This window comes from Folsomia candida, unplaced genomic scaffold (assembly GCF_002217175.1).
Source record: "Folsomia candida strain VU population unplaced genomic scaffold, ASM221717v1 Fcan01_Sc009, whole genome shotgun sequence".
NCBI classification, from domain to species: Eukaryota; Metazoa; Arthropoda; class Collembola; order Entomobryomorpha; family Isotomidae; genus Folsomia; species Folsomia candida.
The window spans coordinates 4,436,413-4,452,930 of record NW_019091201.1 but is presented as its reverse complement, the minus strand read 5'-3'; the positions used below and the strand labels follow the sequence as shown (position 1 = coordinate 4,452,930).

Below are 16,518 nucleotides of genomic sequence, written 5' to 3'. Positions count from 1 at the left end.
CCATTTTAAGCCAAGTCTGCAGGGGAAAGTTAGGTCACTAATCACGAAGCTAGTGTTCCATTCCATTCTTTTGCGTAGTTAGTTATCTCGAAGTTGAAGGTGAGCCAGTTCAAACTGGAGAATAAATCAGACCAGCATCCGGTTTCCCAGGTGTAGATCAAGACACGGATAAAGATTCACGAGGCGTGAGGATGATCATTTGTTTTAGAAGAGTGGAAAACAGATCTCTTCCAGAATATTAAATGCCTCGAAGCTGTTTACGAGCAAATTTGCATATTTCGAGGGAAGATGATGCGGGTCAGGAGGGTGATGTGGTGAAAGTTAAAGATGTGATATGAATACTACTGAGTATGAGCTCACTTTATGCAAATAATGGTGGAAAGCATATTTAAATATTTGCAAATTTATTTCTGGAAATGGGATGTGCGAAAAAATTCTGATAATTAATCAGCATGGGATCAGACGTGGTCAGAAGAAGAGGTGAAAGTTGCGAGGTGGAAAATTCTGAACTGACTTTAAATATGCAAATAATGGCGAAAAACATATTCATTTGCGAGTTAGGTATGTATTCCCGGAAGTGGAATGTGCGAAAAATTAATGATAATTAATCGGCGTAGGACGATGAGGGTCAGAAAAGGTGGTGAAAGTTGCGATATGAATACTAATGAACTAACTTTATGCAAATATTTAAACATTTGCATTTCTGGAATGGGAATGTGCAAAAAATTAATCATAATTAATAGGCATGTTAGCCAGAAGACGTGGTGAAAGTTGCACTTTATGCAAATAATTGCGAAAAATATATATTTGCATATGTGGAAGTGGAATGTGCAAAAAAAAGATGATAATTAATCTGTATGGGTAGACGTGGGTCAAAAGAAGTGGTGAAAGTTCCCATATGAAAACTTATGAACTGACTTCATGTATGCAAATAATTTGCGAAAAACATACGTATCTATTTGCGAAATTGGAATGTGCGAAAAAATGATGATCATTAATCAGTATTGGCTTTGGTTTAGAAATGACAAGGTTAAAATTCCCGAATGTCTAGGAGAAACATTTACAGACGTGGTTATTCTTGCTCTCTTATCGTGTCTAGAGTTTCTATGTACGTACATCCTTCTAATTTTTTTAGGGCACCCGGCCAACCGAGGGGTGCAAGTTTGGGTGCATAAATTTGAGATAAGAAGAGATGATGATGTAGATAAAGAAAAGCATGACGATAATCTGGTTCGATTTAAGCTATGTATGTCCCGATAAGCACAGGGCCAAAAAGGAGTCATGACCAGAGTGTGGTTTACGCCAGAGATTTGATATTGAAAAGTCAGTTTGTCCATACGGCGACGAACTTGTGTCGCGCCTGGATTTAAAGGAGCGATGGTCTGACCGATATGCTTGACTCAAACCGTCGTTTTGGCCAAGTCTGGCAAATTAGTTTCGTTTCTTGCGGGTTTGCTACATTTCTTGCACTGCAAATCAAGAAACGCAAGAAATGGGATGTGCAAGAAATTGGGAGAAAGTGCAGGAAATTTGCGCCATCTAGCCACGCGCCGTATGAACCATAGTGTCGTGAAGGAGTTTCTCCCGCCTTGCATTTCTCCTATGTCAAAATATTCCCCTGCACGAAACCACTTTCTCCTCGCTATTTCTTGCACGTGGTTACTTGCACCCGAAACACTGTGCAAATTAAATATTTCTCAGTGATAGTTACTGAAAAAAATGCGAGAAAAATTCCTGAAAAAATTATGAAGTCTCAAAAACATTAAACCGTCATTTGGACCAAGACTACCACATTGTTTCTCGGGTTTTTAATTTCCTCTTCAAAAGTAGGTATACAAATTCTAATAAAAATAGAAACTACTACTAGGATACATGCATATGTTGCTGGCTGTTACGTACATACATCCATTTGTAAATACATATATTTTACTTACGTATGTGGATAAACAAAGAGGACAAGAGGACCATGAACAGAGAAATGGATGGGGCTTGCACCCGTGTGAATTGTGACTTTGTTCCATTGCAATTTCCTGGCATGGGTTTCGAATGGCGTCGACTGTGCGAATTTTTTCAACCGATTTCAATTGTGACGACGACGACGAGATAAAAAAAAGTCTCGGAATTTGTATAGCTTTTGGGGAACGACTGTATGTAAACCAAGCCACGAAATGTATTTACCGCACAATTTCTAACCAACTAAATACGTTGGTTCATTTGAATAGAAGAAATGCCAACCTGCCAACAAACTCTTTTTACCCGCATTACTTAATTTGCTCTCTCGACACAAAGAAAACCACTGTAATCGTCCGTCGTGGATGTGGATATGGAACACAAAGGCAGAGGTTTGGCCAATACGTGCAGTGGCCGCGGAAAGAGTGGAGACAGAGGGACAATATCCCCACGGTTGTTCGATGTCCCCATCACCTGCCCATCTTATATAAACCCCTCCTTCCCCTATCCTACAATGGAAATGTCCCCAGATGTCCCTACGGCTTCCGCGGCCACTGATTACATACGTGCATCGTGAAATTCACAGTGAAAGAATTCGCTATAACATTACAGTGGCCGCGGAAGGGTGGGGACAGAGGGACAGTGTCCCCACAGTTATCCGATGTCCGCATCATCTGCCATGTCATATAAACCCTTATCCTACAATGTTAATGTCCCCACGGCTTCCGCGGCCGCTGATTACGCGAAATTCACTCGCTTTGCCAAAGTGAAATCATGTCATGTCCGAAAATTGGTTTGGTTTGGTGGCATTGTCAACCAAAACCAAAACCAACCAAATGTTTACGTAACCATGCGTGTCTGATTTTGATAAGAAATTTGATACGATGCAGAGGAAATTTATAATTGAGAGATTTAATCGCAAGGGAGCAGTTGCATGCATGCGGTTTGTGCCTGGGTTTATGTATGTAAAAGTGATTTTTGAGTGATTTTTGCAACTGGGAGTGGAAATAAACTTTGATCCGGTTGCATTTTGGAATGCAGTGGCCGCGGAAGCCGTGGGGACATCTGGGGACATTAACGTTGTAGGATGGGGGGAGGGAGGGGTTTATATAAGATGGGGAGATGATGCGGACATCGAATAACCGTGGGGACATTGTCGCACCCTTCCGCGGCCACTGTTGGAACGTCCTGCATGTGAAGGCTGGCTGCGTGGGTGGGTGGGAGGACGATCCCCAAGGAGGAGGAATAACATATTCATGGGAAATTCAAAGTTGGGTTGATTACGTGATGAGGTTAAGTTTTCTAAATGAATATTTTACGAGGGGAGAGAAATTACAAAAAAAGTTTAGATTCCCAAATTCTGAATAATTCATGACTTCTGGATGGAAATTATGATCATTTTCACTTTCTTGGCATAGGAAAAATTGTGATTTAAACAAAAAGTAATTGTTTCGTGTATTAGATCGGAAATAATTACAAAAAATTCATTTTACCCGAAAGATTTCAAAATTCTGAATCTTATCTCCTGATTTCCCGTCTGGATAATGATTTCACTTTTGTGGGGTCGTAATTTCTCGCAAAATTTTGATTTAATCGAAATGAATTTGTTTTTTCATGAGATGGAAAGTAAAATTACAAATTACAAAAAGTTTAACTTTTTTTGAAAGATTTCAAAACCTGAAGTGATATTTTCATTTTTTTAACGTCGCAATTTTTTTTATAAAATTGTGATTTAACCAAAATTAATGTGTATTTTGTTGTTTTCTGTTTTCTAATAAAAAAGAAAACGAGACAATGAGAAGCATCATAAATAAATATATCAGGAGGAAGGGATTTTAAGATCGGACCATGTATGGTTAGAAACCTGAGATTACGCGTATGCCGTTCTTGGTTTGTTGGTAAAAAAGCTTCTTATATGCGATTTGTCCTTGTCCTTCTCCTCCTCCCAAAACTGCATTAGAAAACAGTGGCCGCGGAAGCCGTGGGGACATGTGGGGACATTAACATTGTAGGATGGTAGAGGGAGGGGTTTGTGTAACATGCGGGTAGATGATGGGGACATCGATTAACCATGGGGACAGAGGGACAATGTCCCTTCCAGCTTCCGCGGCCACTGTAACCGGACACTACTTGTACTTGGCAGTGGACAAAAGGCGTTAACCGTTACCTACTAAAATCCTATTCTTTCTTCCTACGTCCATGCAACTCACAACGGAGGTCTCCCAGCGTATGCTCCCCGATTTTGGGAAAATTAGTGGGAATCGATCACAAATTTGATTAAGATGAAATTTGCGAAAGACACGATCTCCCAATGGGCACCTCTGGCAGAGACATTTGCATCCGAAGAGGAGAAAAAGCGCAATAAATTTGGCAAACGTTCCAACTTCAAAATTTCTTAAAAATGTAAGGCTTTGATACCAATCAAGTAAAAAAACATATATTAAATACAATATTAATTTTTAGATATTTGCATCGAAAGGGTAGAAAACGCCAAGTAAATTTGTAAAGTGTTAAATTTGACAACTTTAGGACACGTTTTCTCCTCTTTGGATGCAAATATCTCGGCCAAACGTGCCCATTGGGAGATCGTGTCTTTCGCAAATTTCATCCTAATCAAATTTTTGATCGATCGACACTAGTTTTTCGTCAAAATCGGATTGCATCCACTGGTCCACCTCCCTTACGTCAATCAATAAAGGTGAAAGCCACACAAAAAAACAGCAAAGTCGTTCACACTCACCAATTCTAATGACTTGGAAGGACAGGGCATTATGCGCCTTAAGGTTCTCATTCATCGACGGATGTGCACAATCCTTGAAGGAATTCGCGTCCAAAACTGCGCCTCCACTCGCCGCCGCGTAAGCCACCGAGTGACCTCCATGACCACTCGCACCTACACCCAGCGTCATAAGGGAACCACTCATGCTGCCCCCGCCTCCATTAAGTCCCGCCATTCTGTTCAAATTTTGCGGCGCACTAATAGCCTCACGGGTAAATGGGCTGTTTTTAGTCCGACTGTTGATCCAAGGCGTGGCTTCTTTTTGCTGCTGCTGAGGCGTCCGTTCCCGGCTGACGGCGCCACCTGGCGGACACGTGGAATTATTTGATGCCGATAAAATCAAACTTCGCGGGACACTCCCGCCGCGCGAGGATGGTGCCGAAGTTGGTGCAGGTGGGAAGGGTGGGGTTGTCGTGGTCGCGGCCGCGGTCGCAGGCCCGGTTATATGATTCTGAGTGGAATTATTACTCGTTAAAGCCAACTTTGGGAGGGGTGGTCGCTTAGTTAGTAGCCCGCCACCAGATTTTAAATTTGGTGTCGCTACCGCGCCTGGCGCGGGGGTGGTCGGCGTGTGGAAATTTTGGCCGCGATAATTTGCAAAAGTGTGGTCTTCTTCCTCCAGAGCGAACGTGATCCTCGGCACGGACAGATTTCCTCCCCTCTTTCTTAACAGGGTGGAACAGGAAATGGCATTTTGTTGGGGTGGAGGGTTATTATCTGTGCTTATCTGTTGCTTATCTTTAGACCCGAATTTCCAACTCCCACTCCCAAAAAACCCGGGTTTCGGAACCAGCTGGGTCGGTGTGGGGGTAACTTTTGACAAAGAATTGGACGATCCGGAGGCCCCACCGTTCGAAAAAAATCCTGTATTAGTTTCCGGCTTATCTTTATCCTTCGATTTCGACCGGGACCTAAATGCTGCCGTGAAACTCACGCTACGTTTCGGTTTTTGGCGCTTAGTCGATGTAGGTGGAGTTCCTGGTGCGGGGGCAATGTCGGACTGGTCAGTACTGTGTATATTAGCTGAGTTTCTACCTGCCCTAGGGGGTCGAACTGGGTCTGGGCGTATTTTCTCAATTTCGGCAGATTTTTTTGGCAACCAAGCTTCTACAGGAGGAGGTGTAGAAAGTGTGGAGGGAAATAGCTTATCTTCTCGACTACCGGGTAGTAGATTTCGACTACGGGTAGATAAAAAATCGGGGTGATCTTCTTCTTCTTGAACTAGGTTGAGATTTTGGTGGCGATTTCCTACTCCTCGTCTTTGTGGATTTTGATCTTGTTCCAGTGGTGAGTGCTCACGGGCTATTAGACCTGAGACCAACTCGTCACAAGGATATATAACATACATTTACAGGTACCACCATTATTACATAACCTACGGAAGCCGGCTGGGTAGGTGTGATTGAGCTTGACAAGAACAATGGAACAGAGGAGGAGGAAAGAACAATAAGGAGAAAAATATTTGAGGGGGTGGTGAGATGATGGTGACGATGGAAATTGATCCCTTATTCTTTTCTTTTTTATATTCTACTTCCGGTTTGGGTGATGATGGTCTAGTCACATAATCACATTGCACAAAAATCTCTCCTTAGGAGTAGTTGTCCATGTCGAGAGGATTATTGGACTGGTGGAGAAAGTGGGGATAAATTGTTTTTCTTTTTTGGAAGAGGAGAAAGTTCTATGGAGAAAGTTGGTGGTTAGTTAGTGCGGGCACAATTTTTATTTTATGGATGGACTGCAGCACTGATGAGTGAGCGAAGGGAGGTCATATTTATGCAGTTGAGACGTCTCGAACCTGAAAATGGAAAGAAAGAAAAGTTTCTTTGAGACATTATTGTGGTGAAAGTAAGAATATTCTAGAAATTCAGGAATTTATTAGAAATTCAGTAACTGCACGACATGTCAGGATCGTGGCATGTTTATATTAGGAGAAGAGATGTACGTCCACAAGCCTTATTCGGCAGGGTGTTACGTAACCCATTGCAAAAAAATCCAATCTTTAATCTGACACGTGAATAAATAAGATTGGGAAAAAATAGTGTGACATAATGTAACCATTATTATTCCGTATTTTTTGGCACATTTGAAGAAAAATATCAACATGTCAGGATTCTCAAAGTTATGGTATGACGAAGAATCATGTGCTAATACAACGACGACGACAAAACTGTCATTTTCTTGAAGGGCAAATATCTATCCTAGATCAGTGCAAAATATGTAAATATATTTGCAAAAACCGTCATTCTTCAAATTAGAGTTCATTTCCGAAGGTGAGGTGACGACAGGACCGGAATATCGGAAATATGTAGGCAGAAAATTTGCATATTTTTTTAGAGGTGTCCATGAATTGGCGCAATATTTCGGTTAGCATCTTTCTCTTTCCTTTGTGGTTTGGAGATTAACTAATGATCCGTTTTGAAAAGGAAACATAATCTGCTTGGTGATTGAAGTGATTGTTCCATTCAACGGATCTGCATGGATTTTGGCTCACTTCACTTCCTGTTCAGTGTGAGAAGTCTCATTTTTCATCCGTGAGGGTGTACATACATTATGTATGTCCATTATTCGCAACTTTTTGCAAATACATAATCATGTATCGTGACCAGAGGGCGGATATGGATTTACAAAAAATCGTAAAAATATTTAATCAGTAAAACAAAAAAATTACAGAATTTGTTCTTTTGAATATAAATTCTCTGGAGTTTTTGTAGTCCAATTTTTTTTTATAAAAAAATTCGCCCCCCACGTCGTTGAATTATTTATTAAATATGTATATGTACTTTTGAAAAAATAAATGATTTACATATCTTTTAAAAATAATAGCAGGAATATTTGTAAATATTTGTAAGTCTGAAAACCTAGAAATATATAACGCTCGCAATCGTCAAGAAATATGGAATTTTCTAAAAATGAGAATGTTGTCTGATTAAAAAGTCGGGACCTAAATTTTGTGATGGACAGGAAATAATTTGTTTAATTCAAGATTTATGCATATTCGCGTAGGTATTTAATTCAGGAATTAAATAAATGCAAAAACAAATAACAATTTTTTGCAAAATTTGAATTTTTTAATATAGCAATTTCTTTTAGCCAAATTTTTTTGTCTAAAATCTTAGAAATATTTACAAAATATAAGATTTACCTTTATTTAAAAAATGTGTAAAAGATGTACGTATTTTTCAAATAATAAAGGAAATATTGATATTTCTGAAAACCCAGAAATATGTAAAAAAAAAAAAAAAATATTTTGAAATTTTTGGGCTTTATGCTAAAGAACACATCCGCAAAGTTTGACTGTCAGGCGTCACTGAAAATAAATACACGTCCACCCTCTGTATGTATATATCTGTACATACAGAATTATTGCGTATGTATGTACATTATTCGAAACTTTTCACAAATACATATCCATGCATCATGACGAGATCTTTGTGCATATTATTCGCAACTTTTCGCAAGTACACATTCTCCCCGAAAAAAATGTGTTGCCTTGAGAAAGCAAGAGCAAAAGTTTCGTTTCGTTCCATGCAATTCCCACCAGGAAAAAAATTCATACTTTACTTCTTGCACATACATACATCCCACTTATTTACCACTGCCAACCAGTGGCCGCGGAAGCCGTGGGGACATTAACATTGTAGGATGAGGGGAGGGACGGGTTTATATAATATTGGGCAGATGATGCTGATATCGAACAACCGTGGGGACATTGTCCCTCATTTGTCCCCACCTTTCCGCGGCCACTGCTGCCAACCAAACCAAACCACCAACACCATCACGCTTTTTGTACAAAGAACAAGTTCACTGATTAATACTCATCTGTCTTCCAGTGAAGGATGAACCGTCCGATAAGCCAAGGAACAACTGCTCCTCAATGTATCCAACACATCCCAACTTTTTCGTTGGCTAGCTCATCCTGAGATTTGCAAAATAGAATTTGTACGTCCCTCTCTCTCTCTCTGATACATAATGATGATGTTGTTTCATTTCATCTCTCGAGGTGCAAGGTAGCAACAGGGGCTGCGGAAGGGGTGGGGACATCGGGGGACAGAAACATTGTGGGATGGGGGAGGGAGGGGTGTATATAAGATGGGGAGATGATGGAGACATCGAATAACCGTAGGGACATTGTCCTTGTCCTAGAGATCCGTGATGAGCGGATTAAGAAGTAGGATTAAGGATTTGGATTAATGATTAATAATCCTTCATGCTTAATCCAAATAAAAGTTTTTACGTAATTACTCATTAATCATTAATCCCTGTAACATTTTCACGCCATTAATTTTTAATCCCGACGAAGCTTAGCTAATTCATTAATCCTTGGTCATAAATTGGCAATAAATTTAATTGTAATCATGACTCGTGATTACAATTAAACTTATTGCAATCATTAAATGCAGTAAAATAAAAACTACATTAATCATTAATCAACCAGGAATTAATCAGGATTAATTAATCCTTAATCCTTAATCAGGAATTTATCAGGGTTAATTAATACTTAATCAGGAATTAGTCAGGATTAATTAATCCTTAATCCCAGCATATAAAATTATTTAATTAATCATGGATTAATCTAATCCCCCAATAAAATTAATCCTCGATCCTTAATCCACAAAAATATTCATTAATCCCGTATCTCTGCGGCTGTCCCTACGATTCCGCGGCCACTGCGCGTATCAATGGGAGAAGAATTATTTGGAGGATTATGGGTGGGACAGAAGTACACACAAGACGTGTCTCTACTTGGTTTCTTGGTTTGTTGGATTGTCACTAAAAAATAATCCCTTCTTCTTCTTCATCTCATGTATTAAACTTTTTGGCGAAATGCAAAGTCTATTTTTATCATTTTGGCACAACAACAAACTTTATTGGGCAGTGGAATAGCGTAAATCGTGCTAGTGCAAGGCAACCAGTAAGTAAGTAAGAAGTACTAATTATTACATGAGTACTACAGAAGAGTGAGATGCTGTGAAAAAGAGGGAGAAAATGGATTAAAAAGATGTGCATGGATTTTTGCAGGAATTTATTGCGAAATTAATTCGCAATTCGTGTAACGATTAATAAGAGTAAGAGAAAATTGTGGTGAGATTTTAATGCCTGTAAATATTTTATAGTGTTTGAAGTTAGCAGATTTCAATAACATTTTGCTGCGAAATTAATTCGCAAATGTGGTAGAATTAATGTAACGATTGATAAGAGTGAAAAATTAGAAAACCGTGGTGAAATTTTCATGTTTCTGCATAAATTCTAGCAGGAACTCGATGCGAAATTAATTCGCAAATGTGGCAAAATTCATGTGACGATTAATAAGGGTGAAAAAGTAGGGAAAAACTGTGGTTAAATTTTGACATATTTTATAGTGCTTGATTTTTGTCTGAATTTTGGCATTTGATGCGAAATTAATTCGCAAATATAGCAGAATTGATGTAATAAGAGCGGAAAGAAGAACAAAGCCGTGGTGAGATTTTTAAGAGGAAGAATTTGATGCCAAATGAATTTGCAAATGTGCAAAATTCATGGTTATGCAATAGCCTGCAGTTACATGTGTATGTATCAAGGGAGTCAATTATTGTTTGCTCACAGGCTAACCAAATTATCGTAGAATAACGTTACGTATTGTCCGTAGTGGAACGTTTGTAATTGCTAATTGCGTAATTATCTGTCTACCGAAAGTTTCCGGTGGTTCGGGAACAAAAGTATTTGTTAAGTGCCAGCCAAGCCAACGCCTCGGTCGGTCTGTGATGCAGACTGCAATTCCATAATCCAATCCACTATTTACTTACTGTACTTGTCACCCTGGCTCCAACGTTTACAGGGTTTCATTTCTTGCGGGTTTGCTACATTTTTTGCACTGAAAATGCGAGGTGCAAGAAACTGGGAGAAAGTGCATGAATTACGCGCTGTCTAGCCCCGCGCCGTATGAAGTATTTATAGTAGTTTCTTGAGCCTTGAATATCTTGCAGGTCAAAATATTCACCTGCAAAAAACCACTTTCTTGCGATTATTTATTTATTATCTTTCAAAATTCTAAAAAATCTCGGAATCAGAACGAAAAAAAATCTGCATAGTAATTTAGCTTGAATAAAATCACTCAATTTTTAAAAATGACGTCGACATCATTCTATTTGTCACCCAAAAAGTAATGGGAGGTGCAAGAAACTGGGAAAAAGTGCGAGAAATATGCGCCATCTGGCCACGCGCCGGATGAAGTATAGCGCCGGGAAGAACTTACAAGGGAACCTTTTTTCAAGCTACACCTGGATTTTCTGGCGAGTTATGTCAAAAAAATTAAGCCAAAAATTTAGAATCACGTGACACTTATCTTTCCGTTGAATGGCCCATTTCAAGAATAATATTGGCGGCAAAGTTCAATTTTCGAGTTAATTTTCTCTCGCATTTTCCTCCTCTTGCGCGTGACTGTGCCCCCTAATATTTTTTTAAAGGGGTCATTCAACGGAAATAAGTGTCCTGTGATTCCTAATTTTTGGCTTGATTTTTTTTACATAACTCGCTAGAAAATCCTGGCGTAGCTTGAAAAAAGGTTCCCCTGTTAGTTTCTCACGCCTTGCATTTCTTGCAGGTCAAAATATTTCCCTGCCAGAAACCACTTTCTCCCCGTTGATTGACTGATTGATTGATTGATGGTCATTTATTCACATGTTATTCCTTGATCAGTACAATTGAATGACTGGTTTACATCAAGTAACACTAAAAAATAGATATATTTCTTGCAAGTGGTTCCTCACTTTCACCCGTCCCTGCCCAATTCCTCTACTTGTCACCCTGGCATGGGCTCAATAATAATGTCATTCCATCGTCAAACCCCATGGGGAGTGCGAGTAGTGTGAAGAGCGTTACTTTCTCTTCAGGCTGAGAAAACTTTTCCCATTCCCACACATTCATTAAAGTCGAATCCCTCATTTTTGGGAGGACAGGAACTTCGTGGAGAGCAATAACACTCGAGTGGAATTAGGTCTTCATTTATTTACACAAAGTAATTGAAATGGAGTCATAAAAAATCTCTTATTTTTTTCTCTCCTCTTATTCCGAAACTGTAATCCAGGGTCCGACACGTAGAAAAGAAGAAGGTGCTTTCACCCCCGAGTTGGGAAGGTTAAAGGCACGCTTTCATCCATAATAGAGGCCGGATTGGAGGAGGTGATACTATTCGGTTGGTTTGGAGCACATGACCTGATCGGCGATGCGGAGAAAGTTAGAGAATGCCCGAGGAACGATATGTTAGACGAGGTCCGAACGGTTAGTTTGCAGATTGAAATGATATGGTTTGAACATTGGCGGATTTTGCGGCCAAGTGGTCTTTGGTCGCGAAAAATAAGATTCCCGGGTAGAATTTACTGTGTTGAATTTTGCAGTAATCGTCAAAAGCTGGATGCATATTGTATTATGCATAATTTTTTTGCATAATCCAGCAGAAAATTTCTACAGGTTTTGTTATGCAGAATGGATATATGTGCAAAACTTAATTTTAAGCACAAATTGCAAAGAATAAAGTTTTCTGTAGAAAAATGCACAAAATTGTTACTCGGGTTGGTTAAGGCACACTTTAAGCATACAGATTTTTGGTCATGTGTCGATCGGGATTATCTCAAAAAATAAGGAAGTTTTATTCATTAATTACTAAATGTAATTTAGTAAATTGCGAAATAAAATGCACCGGAAATATAAAAATTGCGAAATGAAAGAGACCCTATATTAACATGAACAGCATAAGGCCATGGATTGGCATGCTTATCGGGTTTCCGCATATCTAACCTGACTTGAATGAGGAGAAAGAAAGTCGGATAAAATTGACTGACAAAAGAACATTTTGTTTCTCCTTTTTTTATACGGAAGGCTTTACGATAACGCCAGGAACAAAAATCAAATGTGACATTTGGGTTTTTATTGGGCATAAAATTCCCCTCGTAACTCTGATAATTAAAGAAAAAAAGAGCAGTGTTTTATTATTGGAGCCATATTTTTCTATTTTTCGCCTCAACTGTTACATACACAAGACTTTCTCTAGATGTATCGAAAATTTATGAAATTATGAAGGAAAAACTGATGACATAAAAATTTCGTGTTAACTGATGCTTAGATTATGCGTCTCGTTTATTCCAAATATTTGGGAAAGACTTTCTCCACTGGAACTAGTAGTTGTGCAAATGTTTATGAAATTACGAAAAAACGAATGGCATAAAATTTCATGAATTTGATTCTGGTACAATAATTACGAATCTCATTTATCCAACGTATCCGGAAAAGACTTTCTCCACTGGAACTACAAGTTGTATTGAAATGTACAAAATTATGAAAAAAACTGATGACAAAAATTTCTTTGATAAGATCCTTCTACAAAAATCCACTCCAAGTGTTCGAAAAATCAGGAAAATTTTTTCTCCACTCCAACAACTAGTCGTACTAAAATTTACAAAATTATGAAGAAATAACTGATGGCGTAAACATTTTTTGTCGACTGATTCTTAAATTCTGCTACAGAAATCATTTACTCCAATTGTTCGCAAAATCAGACACGAAGTGAAAAGTAGCAGTGAGACTTTCTCCAGTGGAACTAGTTTAATTAAAATCTATCCAATAATGAACAAAAAATTGATTGCATAAAAATTTTAAGTCTCATTTACTCCAAGTGTTTGGAAAAAATCAGTGAAACTAAGCAGAAAAGCAATCCCCCTTAATCACAAATTTGGCCGGTTTCTCAAACTTATTAGCCTTTTTCTTTCCCCATTGTGTTATCAAGCTATTCCTTGAGAAGGATTCGTCATTTGGCTCCTTTCACTACTAGCTGGCTAACTCTTTTTCGTGCATATGTCGAACATACGTTTCGAAGGTTGCATGTCTTTTGTTAAAGGAGAGAAAGTTGAAGTCAATCGAGCTTTAGCTTGCTTTCACTCGTGCAAAATTTCCTACCTGAAAGAAGACTGCTGATTCACTGGCTTTCTCTCACTCACTCACTTTCTCTTCCTTTCAGTGGCCGCGGAAGCTTGGGGACCAAGGGTCAATGTCCCCACCGTTATTCGATGTCCGCATCATCTCCCCATCTTATACAAACCCCTCCCTCCCCCCATCCTACAATGTTAATGTCCCCACACTTTCCGCGGCCACTGCTTCCTTTCACTTCACAAGGACAACGACACAATGCTTTGTGAATGTCCGCCGCTGCCGTGGAGGATGAATGACAGCCAGGAAAACAGGCAGGCAGGTTGTGCTGGTTGGATTGGAGCATAAATAAATTGAAAGGAAGCACTTTCTTGCTGGCTAATCCGTCCAGGAGAAAGTTACTCAACTTTCTCCTCACAACACAGCACAACTTGCGCTTTATGCAGGATCAAAGCACCTGAAACTGAATGGAGGAGCTAGATATGTACGTTGTTGGATACATAATCCATTAATTAATTATTGGGGAAAGAAGAAGAAGAAACAGATTGTGTATGTATTTACGTGTAGTTTTTGTACTGCACAAGAAGGCGGATAAAAAATATGAATGGTATTTTTTTGCGTGGTTGGTTATGAATGGTGAGTTCAGGATTTGGTTGGGTTGAAGGTCAAATTTTGGAAGGAAAACAATACACAACAAAAATATCTGAGATCTTTTTTGCACTGTGAAAAATCTGGTAGATTCACATATACTGGTAATGATTTGGTAATAACTTCATACTAACTTGGTGGTACATAATTTGTTTCTGAGTGGTAAATTCTTCATTACTAAACGGTAATGCCCATTATTACCAGTGCCGGTGAAGTCATATTTTTATGAATTTCGGCCAGTAATGATTTATTTAATACCGGTTTTCTAAGAGTGTAGAGAAACGAGTCATGTTTAAAGGCCGGATACATAATCGTGTAGATTTTGTGGAGATTTTAGCCCTGATTTGGATCAATTTCCATTAAAATTTAGACCTACCACGGATCGTATCGTAGATAAATAAATCCCAATTTGGTTTAGACTTTCACTTTGATTTTAGATACGCTTAACTCTGACAGTCCGACTGTTATCTGAGGAGGGAGACTTCCTACATAAATAAATGGATGTGTTTGTGTACCCTCGTGACGCTGTAGTCAATAGTTAACTCGATCTAACAATGGGACGCAAACCATGTTCAAGACAGATTATTCTTTGACCCCGTTAGTTTGAAAGATCAACTCTTTAAAAATAGCATTAAGTGCTGAATTGGCGCAGATGCAAAAACTTCTGCAAGTTTTGGGCGCCGCAAGTTCGCGAAAACTGCTGCCACAAGGTACAGATTCCACTGAAAAACCGAACGATTTTGCGAAACTGCGGCGCCCAAAACTTGCTAAATTTTGTGTATCTGCGTACATACAGGATTAAATGTTGTTTCTAAAGAGTTGCTCTTTCAAACTAACCTGGTCAAAAAATAATCTGGGTTGAACATGGTTTGCGTCCCAGGGTGCATAAACATTTTTGTTGTCCGTGGTTTCTCCTAAGGGGGTGGTGCAAGGATGAATATTTTTTTCAAAAAAATCAAAAAAACAAAAGTTGGGGAATTGCATGCAATTTTGCCATGAATTTGGTTGTCAACCACTTTTCTAAAATCAAATAAATAAATTTTATCTTGGCCTTCATCTCCGAAAATGAAGAATAAGCTCGGAGATTGCTAAGATCGGTCAAGTAGCCGACCAGTAGGGGTCATATAGGTCGGATAAGGTCGTTGGTAAAGAATATTATAATTTGTAAAATTAGGTTGACAACCAAATTCATGGCAAAATTGCATGCAATTCCCCAACTTTTGTTTTTTTGATTTTTTTGAAAAAAATATTCATCCTTGCACCACCCCCTTAGGAGAAACCACGGACAACAAAAATGTTTATGCACCCTGTTTGCGTCCCCATTGTAAGGACAAACTCGTGCCTCCGTTTTCACCAGTATTTATTGCCCGGTTTAATTCAAGCGAGACCAAATTATAGTAATTGTTTCGGCGGAGGAAGGAAGGAAAGGGGGCATTTGTTATCAGATCACAATCACTACATTCGAACCGGCACATGACATCCTTTCATGTCAATGTCTCCCCATTGCGAAATATTGCACGGTTAGTATTACGATGGGAAAGTGGTAGTCAAACCACGGGGAAATGTTTGCAGGGTGAAAGTCATGTGCGAGAAATCTGAAATTTAGGATTTTTTAAGAAGAAATTTGAAACCACGGAGGAAAAGTTGGAAATGTGAGAAATCTGAAATTTCTAATCTAAGAAAAATCTTTCAAATTTTTCTAAGAAAAATCTTTCAAATTTTTCTAAGAAAAATCTTTCAAATTTTTCTAAGAAAAATCTTTCAAATTTTTCTAAGAAAAATCTTTCAAATTTTTCTAAGAAAAATCTGTGATTTTTAGTAGAAGTATTTCTGCAGAGACATGCTTTATAGTTTGTCGATGCTACTTATTTATTTAGAGTGTGTCGCAATATTTAGCAATTGACGATGTGGATGAATTTCGTCACCTATCTACTCGCAATTTTTTACCGATTTTTAAAGAAATTCGGCAGAGACATGTTGCACAGTTGGGAATTTTGAGATTTTTTTAGAAGAAATTTAGCAGGAACATGCTTTATAGTTTGTCAATGCTACTTATTTATTTAGAGTGTGTCGCAATATTTGGTGATTGGCGACGAGGGTGAATTTCGTCACCTATGTATTCGCAGTTTTTAACGATTTTTTAAGAAATTGGACAGAAACATGCTCCACAGTTGGACAATTTATTTAGGTGTGACGAAATGTGCAAATTTGGTCACCTATTCGCAATTTTTTAACGATTTTTA

At 38.7% G+C, this 16,518-nt stretch overlaps 1 protein-coding gene across 8 annotated transcripts in view; it reads right to left on the bottom strand.

The window, feature by feature from the left end:
• LOC110853970 overlaps nt 1-16,518 on the bottom strand; it is a 94,141-nt gene that overhangs the window by 67,693 nt on the left and 9,930 nt on the right. For all 8 annotated transcript variants that reach the window (XM_035854725.1, XM_035854726.1, XM_035854730.1 and 5 more), the window contains exon 2: nt 4,691-6,524. In XM_035854725.1, coding sequence (XP_035710618.1) covers nt 4,691-6,077 — 1,387 coding nt within the window. In that variant the 5' untranslated portion in view covers nt 6,078-6,524. The remainder of the gene's footprint in view (nt 1-4,690; nt 6,525-16,518) is intronic.